This window comes from Elephantulus edwardii, unplaced genomic scaffold, assembly GCF_000299155.1.
Source record: "Elephantulus edwardii isolate Elephantulus edwardi_28Jun2011 unplaced genomic scaffold, EleEdw1.0 scaffold00049, whole genome shotgun sequence".
NCBI lineage: Eukaryota > Metazoa > Chordata > Mammalia > Macroscelidea > Macroscelididae > Elephantulus > Elephantulus edwardii.
In genome coordinates, this window is record NW_006399799.1 from 8722399 (window position 1) to 8742523 (window position 20125).

Consider the following 20125-nt stretch of genomic DNA (forward strand, 5'->3'; position numbering starts at 1 on the left):
TAAATAATGTAAATGGCATTGAAACAGATGAGGGAGAGCACTGTATAAAAGGAATATATGATTAGGTATTATTGGCATGACAAGAGTCCAGAATAAGAGTGGAATAATAAAGTGGACTGGGGGAGGGTACTATATGATAATGAAAGATTTTTTTTTTCAAAGAGAAAAGTGAACTGGGGAGGAGGGGAGGCAGGGAGGAAAATGTGCAACAATGAATGAATGGAATTCCAAGTTCTCTATTAACTTTCATTAAAATCTCAATAAAAAAAATGAGAATACATATCTGAATGTATATGCTTTACAAACAAGTTTGGAGCTATAGTACATCAAATAATTGCTAGTTTTCCTTTTGCTCTTTTTATAAATATGTCTTGGAAAAGGGGCAGACAGGGTGCTCCTTGGAGGGATGGATAGTGAAACTTTGTTGAACATATTTTGGACATGTTGTTAGGAAGGTCTAGTCCTTGGAAAAAGACAAGATGCTTGGAAAGATGGAAGGTCAGTGCAAGAGGTAAGACCCTCAGTGAGGTGGATTGACACAGTAACTCTAACAGTGGCTATCATTATGTCAGAAATTGTCAGCAATTTTACTTCACCAGTAGCTTGTGAGGAAGACGTGCTTTCCTGAAAATTAGCCTAGGAAACACTCTGAGAAAGTTTCACTTTGTTATAATGGATTGCTGGGAGTTGGAATAAGGAGACTTGGTGTTGGTGGTAGTGCTGTTAGATGTGGGTGAGTTGAGTATGACTCATAGCAAGTCTAGAAACAACAGATCTGAACCCTGTGCTAGCCTGTGCCATCCTCACCATCTTTGCCACATTTCAACCCTTTGCTGCAGTCCCTGTGTCAATCCAGCTCTCCAAGGATCTCCCTCTCTTTCATTGACCCTCTACCTTTCCAAGAATGATATCCCTCTCCAGGGAAGAGAATCTCCTAGCAACATGCCCAGTTTGAAACCACCAGCTACTCTGCAGTAGAAGGATAGGTAATCTCCTGTGTGATTTTCTGCCTCTGAAAACTATGGGTCAGTTCTGATTCGACAGCACACAACAAAAGCAACATGCCCAAAGTGCCCAAGGATGATAGACATAGTTTCTCCATTCTTGCCTCTATGAAACAATCTGGCTGAATTGGAACCCACCAGTTACTCCTTGGGAGAAAAATGTGGCAGCCTGAGTTGGAATCACAGATTTTATGGTATATAACAATTTTTCTACAATTAACACATAGATTTTTGTTAAAAAGTTATCTTTTGGTTTTAAAAATTTCAAAAATAAAGCGGGGATAATGATTCTTGCTTTGCCTATTCATGAGGGCATTATGAGTCATATGTGTGTCATATTTAAGCAAGACTAATGTTAAAGTACTCAAGAGCAACGGTGTCTCTTTGGAGACAAAGGTGCCCTGATACAGGCCATGGTCTTTGCAATCACTTGTTATGCATCTGAGAGCTGGACAATAACTAGGGAGGACAGAAGGAGAATTGACGCCTTTGAGCTGTGGTGCTGGAGAAGAGTATTGAATGTACCATGGACTGCCAAGAAAACAAACATTCATCCTAGAGAGGGTTAAACCAGGCTACTCCTTGGAGGCAAAGATTCTGGGGCTTCGTCTGACATACTTAGGACATGTTGCAAGGAGAGACAGGTCTTTGGAGAGGGACATCATGCTGGGTAGAGTAGAGGGACAGCGCAGGAGGGGAAGACCCTCTATGAGGTGGATTGATTCAGTGACTGGGGTAATCGGGATGGGTGTGTCAGAGGCAATGCGATTGGCAGAGGATAGAGCAGGGTTTAGCACTGTTGTTGTGCATAGGGTCGCTATGAGTCGCAAACGACTCGATGGCACATAACAACAACAACAATAATGTTGGAGTAAGACTTCTTACATTACAGAACGGAGGACTTTAGGCACAGCTCCACTTTGGGAGTTTTCCTGGGTCCCTAGGAAAGAGGAGAGACTCCATTCTCAAGGGACAAGCAAATGTTTTGTTTTTGGTAAGGTTTGCAATCTGCTGTGCTTTAACAAATACCTCTCTCATCGCATTGAGTTGGTGCTGAGTCAAAGCTGACCCTTAAGCAGCCTTCTGAGGCTGTAAAACTCACCCGGGATTACCCAGCTTTCTCCCCACCAGAGAGGCGCAACTTTGGGTTAGCAGTGCAAACGCTGTGGAACTACACCAGAGCTCCCTGACTATTAGCGTAAACAACAAAATACAAAGTTTACCATTATTTTAAGCTCCACTAAGAAAGAAAAGGAAAAACTGTCTATTAGATTATGGCACACCTTGTATAAAATGCATCTCAGAGGCCGTAAACCTGAGAAAAAGGTTTGCCTTGAAATCAATGAACATTGTAGCAGCATCTCTCTTCTTTTCGGTGGGTAGAACACTTGAGCAGCGCTATCTACCCACTCAGCCTCACACCTACCCTTTCTGTAGCCCCTTTCTTTCAAATCAGGTCGGCCTTGCCCACTCTTGCTGCCACCTGAGGTATCGTCTCTCACCGGACCACTGCACTAGTCCCCTTACCAGCTTGCTCATTTCACCCTTCAATCCATTATTCATGCCACGGCTCAAACGATCTTTCCAAAACTGCGCTCATTCCACGCCCTGGCTTGAGCACTTCCATTGGCGGCGTTACCATAGGGAAAGACGTTCGCCTTAGCATTAGCGTTTTGTGTGTGACCTAGCTTCTGCCTGCCATTTAGTCTCCTGGCACTTTCTCCAAATTTGATTACTTGCTGCTCCCCTAAAGCACCAGCTGTTTTCCATGCTCGGACTGCTCTCCTTCAACAAGTATTTACTGAACTTGTAGCAAGTGCGGGAAGCTGGGAATGCAGGGTAAACGTGAAAGGCGGGTGGGAAAAACAAAGTAAACTTGGAATTTCTAATCATGGTAAGTGCACGTGGTGGGCGAGCAAAGGGTCTTTTGAAAATGTCTATACCGCAGAGTTTAAGAGCTGGCCTGGGAGGTGGCGCATTATGGATCAGAACTCGAATCAACTACTACCTATGTGCCTTGGGCGACTGAAGTAACGTCCTCTCGCGAGTGTTTAAAAAGAGAAGCAGAAGACTGCGCGATTTCCGCCGGCCCAGGAGTGGGCCCCACGCCCAAAGAGAGCGGGGGTCCAACAGCACCCCTTCCCCGAGCCAAGCCTGCAAAGGCTCCGTGTGCACAGCAGCCCTGCGCGTGCGGCGCCTGCGCACAAAGTCCCCTCGGCCAGCCATTCGGTCGGCGACCCGACCACAGGCGGGGTCTACGAGGTTGGGGGAACAGGGGAGCCGTCCGCCGCGTCAGATGCAAGGCGAGGGGAACAGAGCTCCTCCCTATCTCCCCACGTCGGGGGGCAGCCCTCTACGCTTACTCCCGCCCCTGCCCGTGAATCACTGGGGGAGCAGGGCCGTGACCCATTCATGCCGGGAATTGGATCCAGATGTTCCCGCGGCGCGTGCAGCTGCATCCTTGCCTTTTTTGGCAAAAAACGTACGGCTGCGAGAGCGGATCCCGGACCGCCCCCGCTAATCCCTGGGAAGAAGGGGAAGAGGGTCTGGGCTCTGACAGGGTGCCCTGCAGGATTTAAGTGCTGTTGGTGGGGGAAGCGATTTGTATTCGAAGGAACCCTACTCCCTATTTGCATGTCCCACCGGGAACCCTCACCCCGCTCCCTCCCTTCGCTCTACCGAGGGAAAAGCCTGGAAGAAGGCCTGCAACGCTGGGGAGGGAGGGATGGTAGCTGAGGAGCTTTTCTTCGTGGGACTTCCTACCCTGACTCCTCGCCACCTCCACCTCTGCCCAGCACTAAAGGACCTCAGCATTCGCAAAGGCAAAAGACTCCATCTTGCCCCCACCCCGAGCCCCAGACAAAGTCAAAGGGATCAGTGCTCTTCATACTGCTTTATTGCAGAATCTGGAAGGGGAGCTCATTGGCCACCCCTCTGCCCATCTCTGAGCAAGTGGAGCTGAAATGAAATGAGAAGACACTTGATGGGCACGGAATCCTTCTACCATGGGATCCCACCTATTCACCCATCAACCCTCTCCCCCTGGTGATGGCGTGGAATGGGGGCGGGCTAGACTTGCTATAGTTTACTTTTTATAACTTCTCAGGCACTCACAGGAAACCAAAAGTCTATGGAGAGTTTAAGGAGACCTGGGTTCCTGGGTCCAGGTTTGAAGGACAGACACGTGTAGAGTTCTGTGAAGGGGACTTGGTCTGATTGATAACAGAGGAGAGAGGGCTGAGCAGAGTTCTGGAATCCAGGTTTGGTGATGGGTTTGAATCCTGGAAGTCTTTAATCCTGGGAGTCTGGGGGCACAAGGTCAGCGAGTACCAGTTCGGAGATGTTGGGATGAAGAGGCTGAAAATCTTGGAGCCCAGAGGACTCCAATTTGGGGAGGGACTGGTTTGGAAAGGGAGCTACAGTTCTGGTGCCCTGGCTTGGGAGGGCCTGGGCACAGGAGCCCTGTCTCAGGGCCCTGCCTGGCTGCAGCCTTGGCACAGCACTTGGTCTCCGTCAGGCACAAAGCCTTGGCCCACGAGGGAGGTGGAGCAGCGGGCGCAGGAGAAGCAGCTGTGGTGCCAGTGGCGGTCTTCGAAGGACACATACTTGCCCCCACCAAGTCCTGGAGGGAGGCTGGATGTTAGCTCTGCAGATTCCAAGGTTAGTCCTGCCCCCCAGCCTCACCCAATACCAGGCCCCATTCCCTTGTCTGTACCCTACCCACCCTATTTTGGACCCTTATCCCACCTGTTATGGGGCGCTTGCAGCTGCTGCACTTCGGTGCAAAGAGTTCCCCAAAACATGCCACACAGTAGGGATCTTCCTCCCGAGAGGTGAACTGCTGCCCTGCCAGGGGTATCTGGCACCCGGTGCAGACGAGGCACTCCCTGTGCCAGGGCTGGTCACGGTATGTCACGCCTCCCTGTGTCAGCGTCTGTGGAGGTGGCATCCATCAGCTGGGGGGAGTGGAGATTCCCACCCTACAGAAGAGACTCACACAGCCCCACCCATGAGGGCAGCAGAGGTTAGTACTTCACCCCACTGGTGTTGGTCCAGCCCCCACCTTGCTGCAGCGAGCACAGCGAGGTGCAAACTTGTTCTCATAGCAGGGCACGCAGTAGTGACCACCCTTGTCAGGCACGAAAGAACGGGAGCCCAGTGGCTGCTCACAGCCACTGCACAGGAAGCAGTGCTCATGCCATGTCTGGCCTCCATACTCCAGTTTCCGGGACCCTGTAGGGAACAAGAGTGCCACTCAGAAGCTGTATCCCAAACTCCAGATGAACAGCCTCTGCTACCCGCCAGAACAGTCCCCACTGCACCCACAGCCTGAGCAGAGTACTGTCCATGTACCTACCAAACATTACACATGATATATGATAACCTCTCTCAAACCACCCCAATACTGGCTGTGATGTCTCAGTCTATCCTAAGCTGCCATAACCTATAGGAGAGGATTTGGGCATCTGTCAAGTCCAATATGACTATTTCAGCACACATCAAGTCACCATGTGCCAGGCATGACTCTTAGTACAAGCTGGGCCCTTATATGCCAGATATGGTGGTATTAGCACACATGCATCCAAAAAACCCCAACCCCTCTGCCAGTTGGAATTGATTCCAACTCACAGCAACCTTGCATGTTACAGAGTGGAACTGGGCTCCAGAGGCACTTCTTGGCTGTAATCTTTATGGAAGCAGAAAGCCAGACCTTTCTTCTGTAGCATTGTTGGGTTGGTCTAAACCATCCTTTTGCTACTAGTCTAGTGCAAACCATTTCTACCATCTAGGGACCTAAACACACAGACTTCACATATAACAAGCAAGTGGTCTCTGTCGACACAAAAGTCCAAAGCCCAAGACATGACAGATTTGGTACATGCTAATCCCTTGCATATCCCAGGCATGCCACTCTTCACACGTGCTAAGTCCTCACACATCTCCCAAGCATGCAGTTCCCTACACATGTTCATAGGGAGCATAGGCCACAGGGAGTTGGGCTGCTAACCTAACGGTGGTGTGAATACACCAGTGACTCCTCAGGAGAAAGAAAGGCAATCTCCTCAGTGTCATCGATAGCTTCAGAAAACCCACTGGAGGTTCAGCTATGCAACTCTGAGTTGGTTCTGACTTACAGCAATGTCTGGCCCGTGTTAAGCCCTGTGTATCTGTCTTCGCATATACTAACCCACACTAGTGCCCACACTGTCTCTACATACATACCCCAATGCACTGGTGCAAAGAGACGTAACATAACTTAGGTCCTACCTGTACCAAACAGGTCTACTTTATACATGTGAAGGCCCCAAGTGTGTTACCATGAGTTGGCACATGCTAAGCCCCCAGATGTGTACCAGGCCTGCTGGTCCAGCACACATGAAACCTTCAGGAATGCAGCAAGCTTGTCAGTTCTGCACATGCTAAACCCAGTCATGCATATGCTTGGGGTTGCCAGTCCCAAAGCATACACAAGTACGACACACACAAAACTTCTAAAAACACACTATGTGTGCAAGTGTTTACACAGTCAAGTCTTCATGTGTATTGGAGATAGACACTCTCGTCCCTGCCAGGTGTCCTGGTCCCAGTACATCCTAAGCAAGGGGGAGATGGCAGGCATGCGTGAGCCCCCAGGGACATACCAGGCATGACGGTCTCCCCGCAGGCAGAGCACTGTGAGGAGAAGGCACTGCAGTAGCAGTCATTGCAGAGCAGCTCGCTGTCCTGACAGGTGAAGGGCTCATCGGCCAGGGAGCGCTGGCAGCGGCAGCAGCGGAAGCAGCCCTCATGGAAGTGGCGGTCTTCATAAAACAGCTCCTGTGGGGAGTACCGTAGGGAGCACTGGCACTTGGATCTGCGGGATCCACTCTTTGCCCCCTTCCACCACCTCCCACCCACTCCTCCTCTCTCTGGTAAGGCCCTCACCCTTGAGTCATGCCCGATAATCTGCTGGCACTCAGCACAGGTGTTGGCAAAAGTGTTGTCATAGCATGGCACGCAGTGGGGGCCGCCGTCCGTCTGGATGTACTTGCGGCCGTACAACGATTCACCACATTTAGCACAGTCAAAGGCCTCACTCATGGTGGCACTGTGGCAGGCTCTGTTAGGAATGCAAGATAGGACAGGGGTCACCTAGACGGGCTGTGGCTTGACCCCTTTGCAAAAGCCACATGCATTCAAGAAAGGAATCAGACACAGGAAATTCCAGATGATATAGCAGGTAGGAATGGAGAAGGGGTGCTTCTGGGAATATAAATGTCCTGTGTGTTTATTTCTGTATTTAAGAGTCCAGTGGGAAGGGGTCAGGAAAGAATCAGGAAGCAGAAGTTGCTTTCTTATCTAGGACCTGGCAGATCTGGGGGAAGGGGCTTTTGCTGAGCCAATGATTCATTTCCTGTCCCAGACTGAGTTCAGCAATCCCTCCAGAGGAGCTCTGGTGGCAGAGTACGTTTCATGTCCATCCATTACTGACTAAAAGGTCGGGTGTTCGAACCCACTGGCTGCTCTGCAGATGCACGATGGACAGTCTTGTCCTGTTAAGATTTATAGCCTGGGAAACCAACAGGAGGATGGCTGTGAGCTGCAACTGACTCAGCAGCAGGGAGTGAGGCACCCTGGTGGCACAGCAGCTAAACCACATGGCTGCTAACCAGAAGGATTTGATTCAAACCCACCAGCTGCTCCACAGGAGAAAGACGTCAGTCTGCTTCCATTAAGACTCCGAGCCTTGGAAATCCTTTACGGCAGTTCCAGCCTGTCCTAAGGGGTTTCTGTGAGAATCGACTGCATGTCAATGGGTTTTTGGTTTGGTCCTTACTGTCTCTAGGGCAAGAAGCCCCTCCATCTGACCAGCATGTCCACTCTCTCCTGACTCCTAGGAAGAGACCTGGAGGATAAGGACAAAGGAACTTTTACAAGATATCTAAAGTGAGATTTTAGGAGTGAGAACTGGCTGTCCTCGCCCCCCTGACTCTGGAGCTGGTGGAACGTGAGACAAGATGACGGGTGGAGAGACCGTGTAAGAAGTCGAGCCTGCCCTTGGGGAGAATCAGCCCAGCAACAGGAAGGTTTAATCAGGAAGGAAATCCTGCAAGCTGGACAGAGTTAGACTTCCCCAACTGTACCCCTCTTCCTTCATCCTCCTCCACCCCTACTTGTCTCTGGTCACACTGGCTTCAGCAGCATTGCCTTGCAATATGTGCAGCAGCAGTGGTAACCCAGACAGCCAGATGTGTCAGGTTTTGTCAACAACTGGGGCAAGAAGGGAAATGGGATTCCTGGGGAAGGAAAGTATGAATGGAGACAGAAAGAGGGTGAAAGAGACAAGGAGAGAGAGATAGGTCCCACTCCACCCCCAGAATCCCTTCTGGCTGGCAGCATTGAGTGCAACCCCTGGGGTGACCATTTCTGGGAGGGGCCGTCTCATTCTAGTCCTGTTGATTTCTAAGGGTTTGGGCTGGGGAATGAAGGGTAAAGGAGTGGGAGCCATTAGAAACATTTTCTCCCCAACTCAGGCCCCCCTTAGGTGGGGAGCATGGCAAGGGGGGGAGCCCTGAGAGCTCTTGCTGCAGACACCCAGCCCCCCACCAAACCTCAGACACTTTCCATTTTCTCAGGAACAAAGCATGTTTGCAGGATGAGGTCATACACACAGCTGCCTCTGGAACAGGAGCATGGGGAGTGGGGGCGTAAGGGAAGTGGGGTTCCCACTCCCTTCTACTGCCTCTGATTTCAGTGTCTAGCCCCACAGTTAGAGCTCCCCAGTCCTGGCCAGCCCTTCTCTCCAGGGCTGATGCTAGCTCTCTCAGGGTCAGGGGGTGGAGGGAGACCAGCCACCAAACTCCACAGGTCGAATTCAGAGCTGCAGATGTGTCTGTGGGAAGTTAGACATAGGAAGAACCCCTCCAGTCTGCTCCCTCCTCGGTCAGACCCCAGTGACTGGCTGTCCCCAGAGGTTGCCCTGGATCCAGTTGAAGGAAAAGTCCTCCTCTTTTCAGCCACCACAAGTGGGAAATCCTCGCCAAGAAGTATTGCTTTGGCTTAGAGTCCAGACTCCAGGCGCCAGCAGACACCCCACGCCTGGGGGGCCTGGTTCCTCTGAAGGGAGGGTTCACCTTCCCTTCTGTACAATGGGAGAACACCCAGTACACACTCTGGGCTAGGGCAGGAGGCCATCAGGAGCTGGGTGCTGCAGAGCAAGGCTCCTGGGGAGGGGACTGTGCAGTACAGTCCCTACCTCCCCCACTCCAGGGTTTCCTCTGGCCCAACATCTGAGGATGGATGGCCTGGGCTGTGAGCCACTGGACAGCAGGGGGTCAAGCAGGTGGACAGTGTGGCTCCATGTCCGGCCAGGAGTGCCTGGGTCCTTTCCTTCCTTCCTGGCCTGGCCAGCAGCAGGAGCCACCTTCCTTCCCAGGCCCAGGCTAGCCCTGGAACGCCTGCGCTCTGGGAAGCCAGCTCACTCTGAGACACTAGCACCCCAAATAGGGTATGGGCGTGGCTTGCTTCCTTCCCAGAATCCCCTAGTCTGTCCAGCTGGGCTCCGGGTGAGGACAGAAGAAGGGCACTATCAAGGCCCACCTGTCTCTACCCAACCCCTTTTGTCTCCCCCTTCCCTGGCAGGGGATTGGAGGGAGCCAGTCCTTCCTGATAATCAAAAAGTGGGGTGGGGGAGGAGGAAGACTGCTCTGTCTGCCAGATGGCTCTCAGCCCATGCCCTCTCCAACACCCTCACCCCCAGACACACACACACACACACACACACACACACACACATGCCTGGCACTTCCCAGCAGCCTGCTTGGAGCTCATGAGGGCTGGATAAAGGATTTGGTGTGTGCTGCAAATTCATAAACCTGAGTTTGAATCCTGGCTCCTTCACTTACATGGTGGATGACCTTGGAAAAGTCACTTAAGCTCCTTGAGCCCGTTTTCTCATCTAATAAGAAAAGGTAGTAATACCTCCTACCTCCTAGGGTTGCTATAGGGATTAAATGCAAGGATCCTTCTAAAGCACTTGGCAGAGAAGCACTAAGTCAATGTTAGCTATTAGTCTTTTTATTATTAGTCCTTGCTTCATACTGGGGTCAGATGGCAATTTCTCAGCCAGCGCTGGTATTAGAGATTGAATTATGTCCCCCAAAATAAATGTTACAAACGCTAACTACTCTCGCTGTGGCTAAGGAGTCCTGGTGGCATAATGGTTCAGTGCTCAGCTGTTAACAGGAAGATTGGCAGGTCAAACTCTCCAGTTGCTCTGGTGGAGAAAAAGAAAGCAGTCTGGTTCTGTAAAGATTTATAGCTTTGGGAACCTCATATGGCTCCACCCTGTCTTACAAGGTCACTATGAACTGGAATCTACTTGATGACAACAATTTAGACTTCCCGCTTCCTAAAGGAAGCTTATGAGGATCAGCACTAGATAACTAAGACACCTGTATTTGACCTGCACTTTCTAAGTGCAAGCCCAAGGGCAGAACAAAGAGAAAGGGCTCCCTTTTCTGCTAAGGGAACAGAAGAGGCTCCCAAGGTCCAAGAAGCTTGCTGAGGAGACTAAGAGGGCTAGTGATGGCTCTGCTCCTGCCATGAAGCTCTAGTGAGTCTGACTCAGCTTGTGACTTCTCCCACAGGTACAGATGTGTGCACACCTGTGCCTGCCACTCTGCGCACCAACAGCAAATTCACACCCACCATCTCATCAGACCTCACAAAAGGTAGGCTCCACTTTTCAGCGGCTCACAGGAAGGCCAGAGCAGGATCATGCCCAAGGGTGCTCAGGTAGTCAGAGAGAGCCCTTTCTCACTTCTCTCCTTGGACAATCTTTGCAAGGTCTTCTATGGTGGTAGAAGGGGTGGTCAACATTTATGGGCAAGAGAACGGGAGATGCTGGGTAATATCACCAAGATTGGAGCTTGACTCTTCTCCCATTTTACCCCCAGCTGCCAGCTCTGCCACTGGAAGGCACCCAGCAGCCTTTCCAAATACTCATGCCAACTACTCAACCCTGTTTTACCTCCCCTCCTCCACTGTCCAGGAGGGCCCCACAGCTGTGAGTTAGGATCAGGACAGACCCCTCCCCCAGCTCCTAGGAGTTGACAGGAGACTTAAGGGGTGAAATCAAACTCTCCCATCCCCTGCTACCAACCCCAAACTCCTCTCTCCCCTTGCCTGCCCCCCCCCCCAAGGGAAGTCAAAGACACTTAGGGGAAGGGGGATGGGGCACAGGATCCGCAGCTGCTCTGGGGACAGAAGAGGAACAGTTCATTCACCCCAGTCCCCCAGGGCTGAAGCAGTATGTCCAAGATTTGAGTTTAAAAATAAGTTGGGGCTGTCTTGATGGCTTCGTGTGTTTATGGGGCTGCTTCTTGATCTCAGTCTTACTGTCTTAGGGCCTAGGCCTTAAGGGGCCTTAGCTGACTCAGTGTCTGCTTTCCCTCTTTCCTCTGGGCCTCAGGATCTGTCTTGGAAGCTGCCAGCTTCCCTTTTCATCAGCTTCCATGAACTCTTAGCATCTCTTCTCTGCACACTCCAGCAGCTGTCCTTACACTTTGGGAGTCTGTGTCTCTGACTAGCTCTCTCCCAGTAGAGGCCACCACCTCTCTGAGTTCCTGTCTCTTGACACCCAAGGTCTCATAGCGTTCCTGTGGCTTCTGTCTTTGTGCACCCCAGGCTCTCTCTCTCATCTCTTAATGCCTCAAGGTCTTCACCTCTAGGGCTCCAAAACAGGGACTAGAAATTCACAGCCTGGCCTACCAGGAACTATGGAAGCATAAAGTTAGGAGTTCCTCACTTGTCCAGGGCCTTTCTGAGGCAATGGGTGGACAGCGTTCATTTCTGAAAATGCTCTACAAAACCCTATCGGCCCCTCTGCCTCTCCTGTCTCTCGGTGGCTCTACACACTCACGTCTCCGTAGCCTGACGTCCCTATCTCCATCCTGGTGTCTCGTTCCAGTGGTTCCTGCCAGCTTCAATGTCTCGGACCCTCCCGGTGGCGGCAGGCCGCAGAGTCTAGGTCTCCCCCGTGTCTCTCCGGTTTTTCCATTTCGGACTTTCCCCCGCGCGCGCTCGCAGCGGTCCCCGCCCCGCCGGGCTCCGGCGCTCAGCGCCCCCGGCTCTGAGCAGCCTGGTGCCCGCGGCTGGCTGGGCAGGGCTGGGGGCCGAGCTGCTTTCAACCCTGTGCGGGCCGCCTCTGCTCCCCGGCCCGAGAGCGGCAACACGAGTCCAGGGGCTGGGGTTCAGAGCCAAGAGCGGCGGGGAGCTCACCTCGAGGCGGGCGCAGCAGCGGGGCGCAGCGCTAGTGCGCGGTGGGGCGCGAACCGGGGCGCGTCTCTCGGCCGCTCCTACCTGCGGGCCGGGCAGAGCGGCGGCGGAGGGAGCTGCCAGCGGGGCTGCCGGCTGGAGACTGACTGTGTGGGCGAGTGGGAGCGTGGCCCCAACCCCTCCCCGAGGAAGTGAGCGAGGGAGCCGGCCCCGCCCCCGGCCCCCCAAGCCGGCTGCTGGGGGGCAGGCCCCGCCCCCACCTCCAGTTTACATTGGAGCGGCCCCCGCCTTCGTCCACCGGCCCGCCCTAACCTGGCTCTCCGGACCCTCCCCGTGGTCAGGACCCCGCCCCTGCCCGCTCCGTGTGGTCCTCTCTCCCGCCCTTCCTGCGCTCCCCCCACCAAAAGCAAGCTGGAAACTGCTGGGTTCCCTCAAAGGCGAGAGGTGCAGGACTCCACAGACCAGGATACCCTGGGGACTAGAGTCCTCATGCCGTCCTTGTGCCCCCTTCCAGAGGTTTTCCCCTAGAGGCCACACTCAGCCTGAATGTGTGAAGGCGAGCTTACTCCAGACAGGAGGTGAGAGTGGACTCAATTCAGCCGCCAAAGCAGGGCCACTGGGAACCCAGGTTTTCTCTGGAAACATGAGGTGAAGGGAGGGCAAGCACCTGACCTTCAAAGGACTCATTCCACCAACTCAAGATGGCAAAACCAGAGGCGCCCACCTCCCCTCCCCAGCTGCTGCCTGGCACTGCAAAGTCCTGTCTAGATTGCCCAGTGTTAGGAATAGTTTTGACCTTTGAAGCCCAGGGGAGACCCTAATCCTTGGCCCACGATCTTTGGGCTTTTCGGGGGAGGGGCGGTGTGAGGAGTGTGAGTGGATTGGATGGGGAGGAGATAATAAGGGGTGGAACCCTGCCCTCTCTTGGACAGTTTCTGACCCCCTGGCTTCCTCTTTGCCAGGGAGGAGAGGGCAGGAGCCTGCCAGGGACACAGAGGCCCCTCCAGGTGCTTGAGGCCACCCCCCCTGGGATCCTCAGGCTTGTCACTAGGAATAAATAGACTCCCTCTGCAGGGGTGGGGGAGGGTGGGAGGAGGCTCTGCTGTGCAGTTTGCAAAACAAGAGACAACAAACCAACTCTACTCTAGAAATAACCTCAGGCATCTAGAGTAGATGTTCAAGTACCTGCCGTGACCCTAGTCTTCTCTCGGAGCTGAGCTGGGTTCTGCCAAGCTGTAATGGCAGGGACCCACATCCTCTCATTGGGGGCCTATTTCAGTACCACATGCCTGGATTCCTAGTCCTATATTGCTGATTGGCCTCAAGCTATGTTTCCTTTTATAATTAAATGTTTATTATTATTATTATTATATTTTTGTGTGTGTGTGTGTGAGTGTACCATCAAATCAGATCTGACTGGTACAGGAGGAGATTGTTCCTCCTTTTCCCGGCAGAGCATCTGGTGGATTCGAACCGTGTGCCTGTGGGATTGTAGTTGCAGCTCCTTGCCACTAGGCCACCAGAGCTCCCCTAAATGTTTATTATTATTGTTGATGCTGCTTTAACTTTTAAGTTCCAGGAGAAAAGAGACTGGGTCTACTTTGTTTACCACTATATTTTTGGTACTTTTCCAGTGTCTTATACATAATTAATATCTGATGAATAAATGAAGGAAAGACGTTGCTTCAGTCTGGATGATAATCCCCTAGTTTGGACCATGTCTTTGTTGTTACGTGCCATTGAGTCTAAACCAAATCCTGCCTGACCCATGCCGTCATCAGAATCTCTGTTGTGCTTTCTAACCTGAGGGCCTCATTTTATGGTACAGTATCAGGTAAGACAAGACCCCCAGGGAGGTCTGGTGGTCTACTGGTAAGAAGCTGCCCTGCAATTCCAAAGGCCCAGGATTCAGATCCACCAGCTGTTCCATAGGAGAAGGATGGGCAATCTCCTTTCATACAACTAACTGCCCCTTAAATCCTACTGAAAGGCAAAACAACTATGAGATATCATCTCACCCCAGTAAGAAAAGCAAAATTTAACAGAACAGCAAACAACAAATGCTGGCGAGGTTGTGGAGAAACTGGAACCCTTATTCACTGTTGGTGGGAGTGTAAAATTGTACAACTACTATGGAAGGCAGTATGGAGCTTTCTCAAAAAGTTGCAAATAGAAATACCATTTGACCCTGCAATTCCTCTACTGGGAATATACCCTAAAGAAACCAAAACTGTCACCCAGACAGATATATGCACACCCATGTTTACTGCGGCTTTGTTCACAATAGCAAAGAGCTGGAAACAACCTAAGTGCCCATCAACAAACAAATGGATAGAGAAGCTCTGATATAGTCACACAATGGACTACTATGCTGCCTTGAAAAACAAGGAACTCATGCAATATTATTAAAAATGGATGACCTTGGAGGACATTATGCTGAGTGAAATATCTCAGTCACAAAAGGACAAATAATACACAGTGCCACTGTTATGAAACGGGACTGACATAGGGGTGGTGGGGGAGACTGAGAAGATGGGATAAATTATGTATACTACATTGAAACAGATGAGGGAGAGAACTGTTTAAAAGGGATATATGATTAAGTATTATTGTCATGACAGGAGTCCGGCATGAAGGCTGCATAGTGGAGTGGACTTGGGGGGAGGGATTGTATAACAATGAAAGACTTTTACTTTTCAAAGAGAAGAATGAACTAGAAGGGGGGAAGTGGGCAGGGAGAAAAGTGCAACAATGAATGAATGGAAATCCAAAATCTCTGTAAATTTTCATTAAAATGAATAATAATAGTAATAAAGAAAGAGAAAAACCTGAAAGGTCAGCTGTGGGTTGGTCTGACACATACAACAACATACCAGATAATTTTCCATAGCTGTTCATACATAGGGTTTTCAGGGTTCATTACTGAAGAAATGGGTGGTCAGTCTTGCTGCTTAGTTTTTCTTAGTTTGGAAGCTCCATTTCTACCATGGGTGATCCTGTTGATAGTTGAAATACTGATGGCATAGCTACCATCATTACAGCCACAAGTAAGACAACATGACATGATGAGTTTGTTTGGACCATAGACACCTGTTAGCTGGACTCCAGGAAGTGAGCAGCCAGCCTGTGAGTGGGCCCTCTCTCTGATATTGAGGTTATCAGAGGCTTATTGATGTTGTGGTGTGCCACAGAGTTGGAATCCACCCATAGCTGACCCTCCAGCAGGTGTTCAGAGTCAGTAAATCGAACAGGAGGGAATGCCCATCCTTCTCCCGCAGAGCAGCTGATGGATTCAATCCATGTGCCTTTGGTATTGCAGCACCGCTTCTTACCAGTAGTTCCCAGAGCACCTATCTGGAGTCTAGGAATTGATTTGTAGGTACAGGGAACTCTCAGCCCTTGGAAGTCACTAAATTGGAGCAGATAACAAGAGGGCGTTCAGCTTTGGGATGAGGGAATGGCAAAGGCAAGATACTTGCAGAAATGAAGGGATTATGGGTTAGTAAGGAAGATTCAAAGATCTATGCTTTTTTCTCACAGCTTGGACGTCTGTTGAATAACTTTAAATATAAGAGTCAGGGTATCCTGACTTCTTTCTCTGCACCAGTCCCTATCTAAGCACTTGACATATAAGAACTCTCTTGACTATCTAACAACATTATGAGATATGTCTCTTTATCCTCCCTTTCAAGATGAGAAAAGTAACACCACTCATAATGACAAAGCTTTAAATTCAAATCCAGACCAATGCCAGAGCCTCTTATGCCCCACACTACCTTAACCATTAGGTTCTCCAGCCTCTGCAGCAGCTGACGCCTTGATCTCCTCATCTGTTGGGTGACTGATTCCCTATTTCATAATGTTGTGAGTACTGGATGGTGGCATACAGTCACCCTTGAATTTGTAGTAGTTACCGCCACCCCTCCAACCCATAACCCCTACTTGACCTTTCATGGTCAAGTGGTTGAGATTCTGTTGCTTGGATCTGGAATCTGGGGGCCAGAGAGGGTTAGCGGAATCCTGAGGGAGGGAGACCGGCTTGGTGCAAGGGGCCTGTGTTCTTTTCCTTGTCCATTTCCAGCTCCCCGATGGGCTCACATTTCCCTGTCCACTCTATTTCCGTTGACCCAGGAGAACATGCCCCAGGAAGGCTCAGGGATCAGTCACATGGACTGTCTGTTCTTGTTCCTTATCTGTCCTCCCCCTCTCTTGGGGGAACAGGTGTGTCTGAGCCAGGGCTGGAAGCAGAGTGTCTGGTACAGGATGACTGGCTAGGGGTGGGGGGGGCGTGGGATCTGGCTGCCCCTTCACCCACCCAGGAGGTCACACACAGCCTTCCTTGTCTCATGGTGGAAGGGGGCTTGCTCAGGGCTGTCTACCACCTTGGAAGGCCTACGTGATTGACAAGCCTCTCATGGTTTCCTCTGGATACTGAATCACTTACTCCCTGATGCCTTCCCTCCCTCAGTGAGAAAGCTTCCTTCTTTTGCTGCATGTATGGCTCACTCTTACCCACTGGGGATCCAAGGCCCCTGTAGGCCTGTGGTTTAGCAAGACACCCTTGTGCACAGTGCCAAGAAAACACTCTTCATAATCCCAAGCCTGAGGAGGCATCTGTGGATGAAGAGGCCGAAATGAGTGACTTAAACTGAACATGGAGGGTCGACAGGAACAGGACACAGGGACATCTGATAAGTGGTTAAATGCCTTGTGAGTGCTAACTGTTATTCATTACTTTCTTTACTCCTCATGAAAACCGTAGAAGGTATTATTATCGCCAACTCACACACTAGGAAATGAGCCTTTGAGAAATTGTGACTGTGGCCCCAGAGAAGCTCATAGACGGTGAATATAAAGTTCAAATCCAGAGATGACTCCTTCCACCCTCCCCTCCCCAGGGCACAGAGCTTTCCCTGGAGGAAGAAGCAGAGAGGCTGGGACTATCAGATGATCACTCTGCCTGACATGGGAACTTCTCCATCCAGTTTATTACAGCCAGTGTCATTATGCCCTTTCTTCCTTTAACTTCTAAGCTAACATAAAGAAGCCCCATGGAAGCATGGAAAACTTTTACGTCTGGCATGCAGGATATTTGGGTTAATTTGAACAGGTAGCATCTGTGCCCCTACTGTATCTTGGAGAAAAAAAAATAGCCAGAGTGCTTCTTTGAAGTGAGGCTGGTAAGACTTCATCTCTCTTACTCTGCACATGGTATCAGGAGGGATCATTCTCTGGGAAGGACTCCATGTTTGATAAAGGATCAGCAAAAGAGATGTTAGATGTATTGACAGAGTGACTCATAATGACTCAATGAGACAGAGAGAGCTTCCCTGTACGGTTTCCTAGACCATAATCTCTCTCAGAGGCAGCTCTGGTGATGTAATACTTAGAGACTATTGCTAGTAATCCGAAGACCAGACTGTCTGGTGATTTGAATCCCCTAGCTAGTCTAAGGGAGAAAGATGAACAGTCTCTTCTCATGCAATTTACATCCTTGGAAACACAATGGAGGGTCAGCTATGAGTTGGAACAAACGGGGTGGCAATATGAGAGAGAGAGAGAAGGAGAAGAAGGAAGAGCAGGAGGAGGGAAGGAGAGAAAGGGAGAGAGAGTGAGACATAGAGAAGGGAGACAGAGCAGGGGAGAGGAGGGAGAGGGAGAGGGAGAGAGAGAGAGAGAGAGAGAGAAACTGCCTTGAAAGAAGTACTGCAACTCCCGGATTCGAATCTGAAATAAATTCCCTCTTGCCCTTGCAAAAAAAAAAAAAAAAGAAAGAAGTACTGCAAGCATGGTGACTTTGTCTCATGTATTTTTGGACTGGTCACCAGGAGGAACTGATCCCTATGCTTGGTATAGTTGAAGGTCAGCAAAAAAAAAAGAGGAAGATTCTCAATGAGATGGATTGACCCAGTGGTGCAGCAATGAGCTCAAACATGCCTACTACTGCCAGGATGGCACAGGACATAGTTTAGTTCAGTTATACATAAGCCTGCTGGAATCATAGAGCCTATTGCCACCATTGCTGCTAGATATGGTGCTGAGATTCTGTCTCTAGCTCTTTCACAAACTATTGTATTCTCCCTTTTGCCCACCTTCTCATGTGCAGTCCAATAAGAGTACCCACTAGCTATATAATGGTTACTGAAACTTGTGGTGGTAGTGGTGGTGTACCATGAGAGGTTTTCAGAGGCAGTCTGAAGGAGAATGCCCATCCTTCTCCTGTGGAATGGCTGGTGGCCTTGAACCAAGTGCCTTCAGGGTTGCAGTGCAACTTCTTTCCAGTAGGCCACTGGAGCTCTCAAAATGAAACTTAATTAAAAATACAATTAAAAAAAATTAGCTCCTCAGTGTTCAGTAGGAACATGTGGCTAATGGCTACCGTATGAGAAAGTGCGACATAGAACATGTCCCTTTGTGGAAAGTTCTTTGGGACAGTGTAATCTAGACCTCTGTGTGGAAAATGAGGTTAATAGCAAAATCTGTGAGAACTAGAACCTGTGCTAGGCAGAAGCCTGTCAGAGAAGGACAACTCAAATGTTTTCCACTATATATGGAACTTGGATGGTATGGTCCATAGGTACTTGCTCTACTAACCTAAAGGTTTGAATCCACCAACGTCTCGAAGGGACAAAGATGGGCAATCTCTTCCTGGATGATTTACAGCCGCAGAAAACCTGCTGGAGGGTCAGCTATGAGTCAGTTCCAACTTGATGGAAACTTGAAAGACCTAAGAAAACAAGGCAGTTCTGGTGGAGCTCTGGCTCTCACGGGTTTCTCAGAGTTTACGGCAGGAAGGTGGAGGTGGTAATTTATGCATATTAATTAATTAATTAACATAGTGCCTTTGTGTGCCCAGCATTTTCTCTATACACTGGGAATACAGACAGAAGACAAGACATCTGATGGAGAGTACAGTCTAATGGTCATGTACAGACCTGGGGTGGAGGATGGAGCAGAAATAAACAGAACAAAAATATCAACCTGTGTTTTGTGGAAAATAAAATGGGGCTGTGACTTGGCTGTTGTCAAGTGACTTCAAGTATATTTTGACTCATAGTGATTCCCCTATATCAGGATGAAATTGCCCTATAGGATATGCTAGGCTGTAATCTATCTAGGAAGAATAGACAGGCAGTAGAAGGCTTCTTGAAAGGGAGGATCTCATGTGTTTTAGACATGTTATTAGAAGAGATCCACAACCAACATCCTTGGCACTATCAGTCAAGAAATCAAAAGATGAGTCACATTGGAAAAAAATCTGCTGTTAAGGACCTCTCTTGAGTCCTAAAGAACAAAACCTGACCCAAGCCATGGTCTTCTCAACGACTTGTTATGCATTTGAAACTTGGACAATGAATAAGGGAGGATGACAGAAAAATCGATGCCTTTGAACTGTTGTTGGAGAAGAGCACTGAATACCCCATGGACTGCCAAGAGAACAGTTATGTCTTGGAGAAAGTGAAACTAGGGTGCTCCTTAGAGCAAGGAAGGTGAAAGTTCATCTCATATACTTTGACATTATGTGTGGAAAGGTGGAGGGTCAGTGTTACAGAGGAAGAACCTCAACAAAAAAGACTGGCACGGTGACTGTAACAATGGGCTCAAGTGTGTTGAAGATGATGGCACAGGATAGGACAAAGTTCAGATCTGCTGTTGCTTAAGTCATACTTGACCTGATGGCACCTAACAACCACACCACCACAACAACTTAGAAGGGACCAGTTCCTGTAGAAGAAAGGACATTATACTTGATAAAGAAGTCAGTGAAAAAGAGAAAGACTCCCAATGAGATGGATTAACAGAGTGGCTGCAAAAATGCACTCCAACATGGCAACAATGGTGAAGATGGCACAGGATTGGGT

At 49.9% G+C, this 20125-nt stretch overlaps 1 protein-coding gene across 1 annotated transcript; it reads right to left on the reverse strand.

Annotated features, from left to right (window-relative positions):
* Positions 1 to 4471: 4471 nt before the first annotated feature.
* Positions 4472 to 7086, reverse strand: FHL3 (four and a half LIM domains 3). The gene is made up of 5 exons (XM_006886473.1): positions 6930 to 7086; positions 6647 to 6821; positions 5068 to 5237; positions 4752 to 4938; positions 4472 to 4626 (listed from the first exon to the last, which is right to left on the reverse strand). The coding sequence occupies exons 1-5, from the start codon at positions 7083 to 7085 to the stop codon at positions 4472 to 4474; spliced, it is 843 nt and encodes a 280-aa protein (XP_006886535.1). The 5' UTR covers position 7086.
* Positions 7087 to 20125: the final 13039 nt, after the last annotated feature.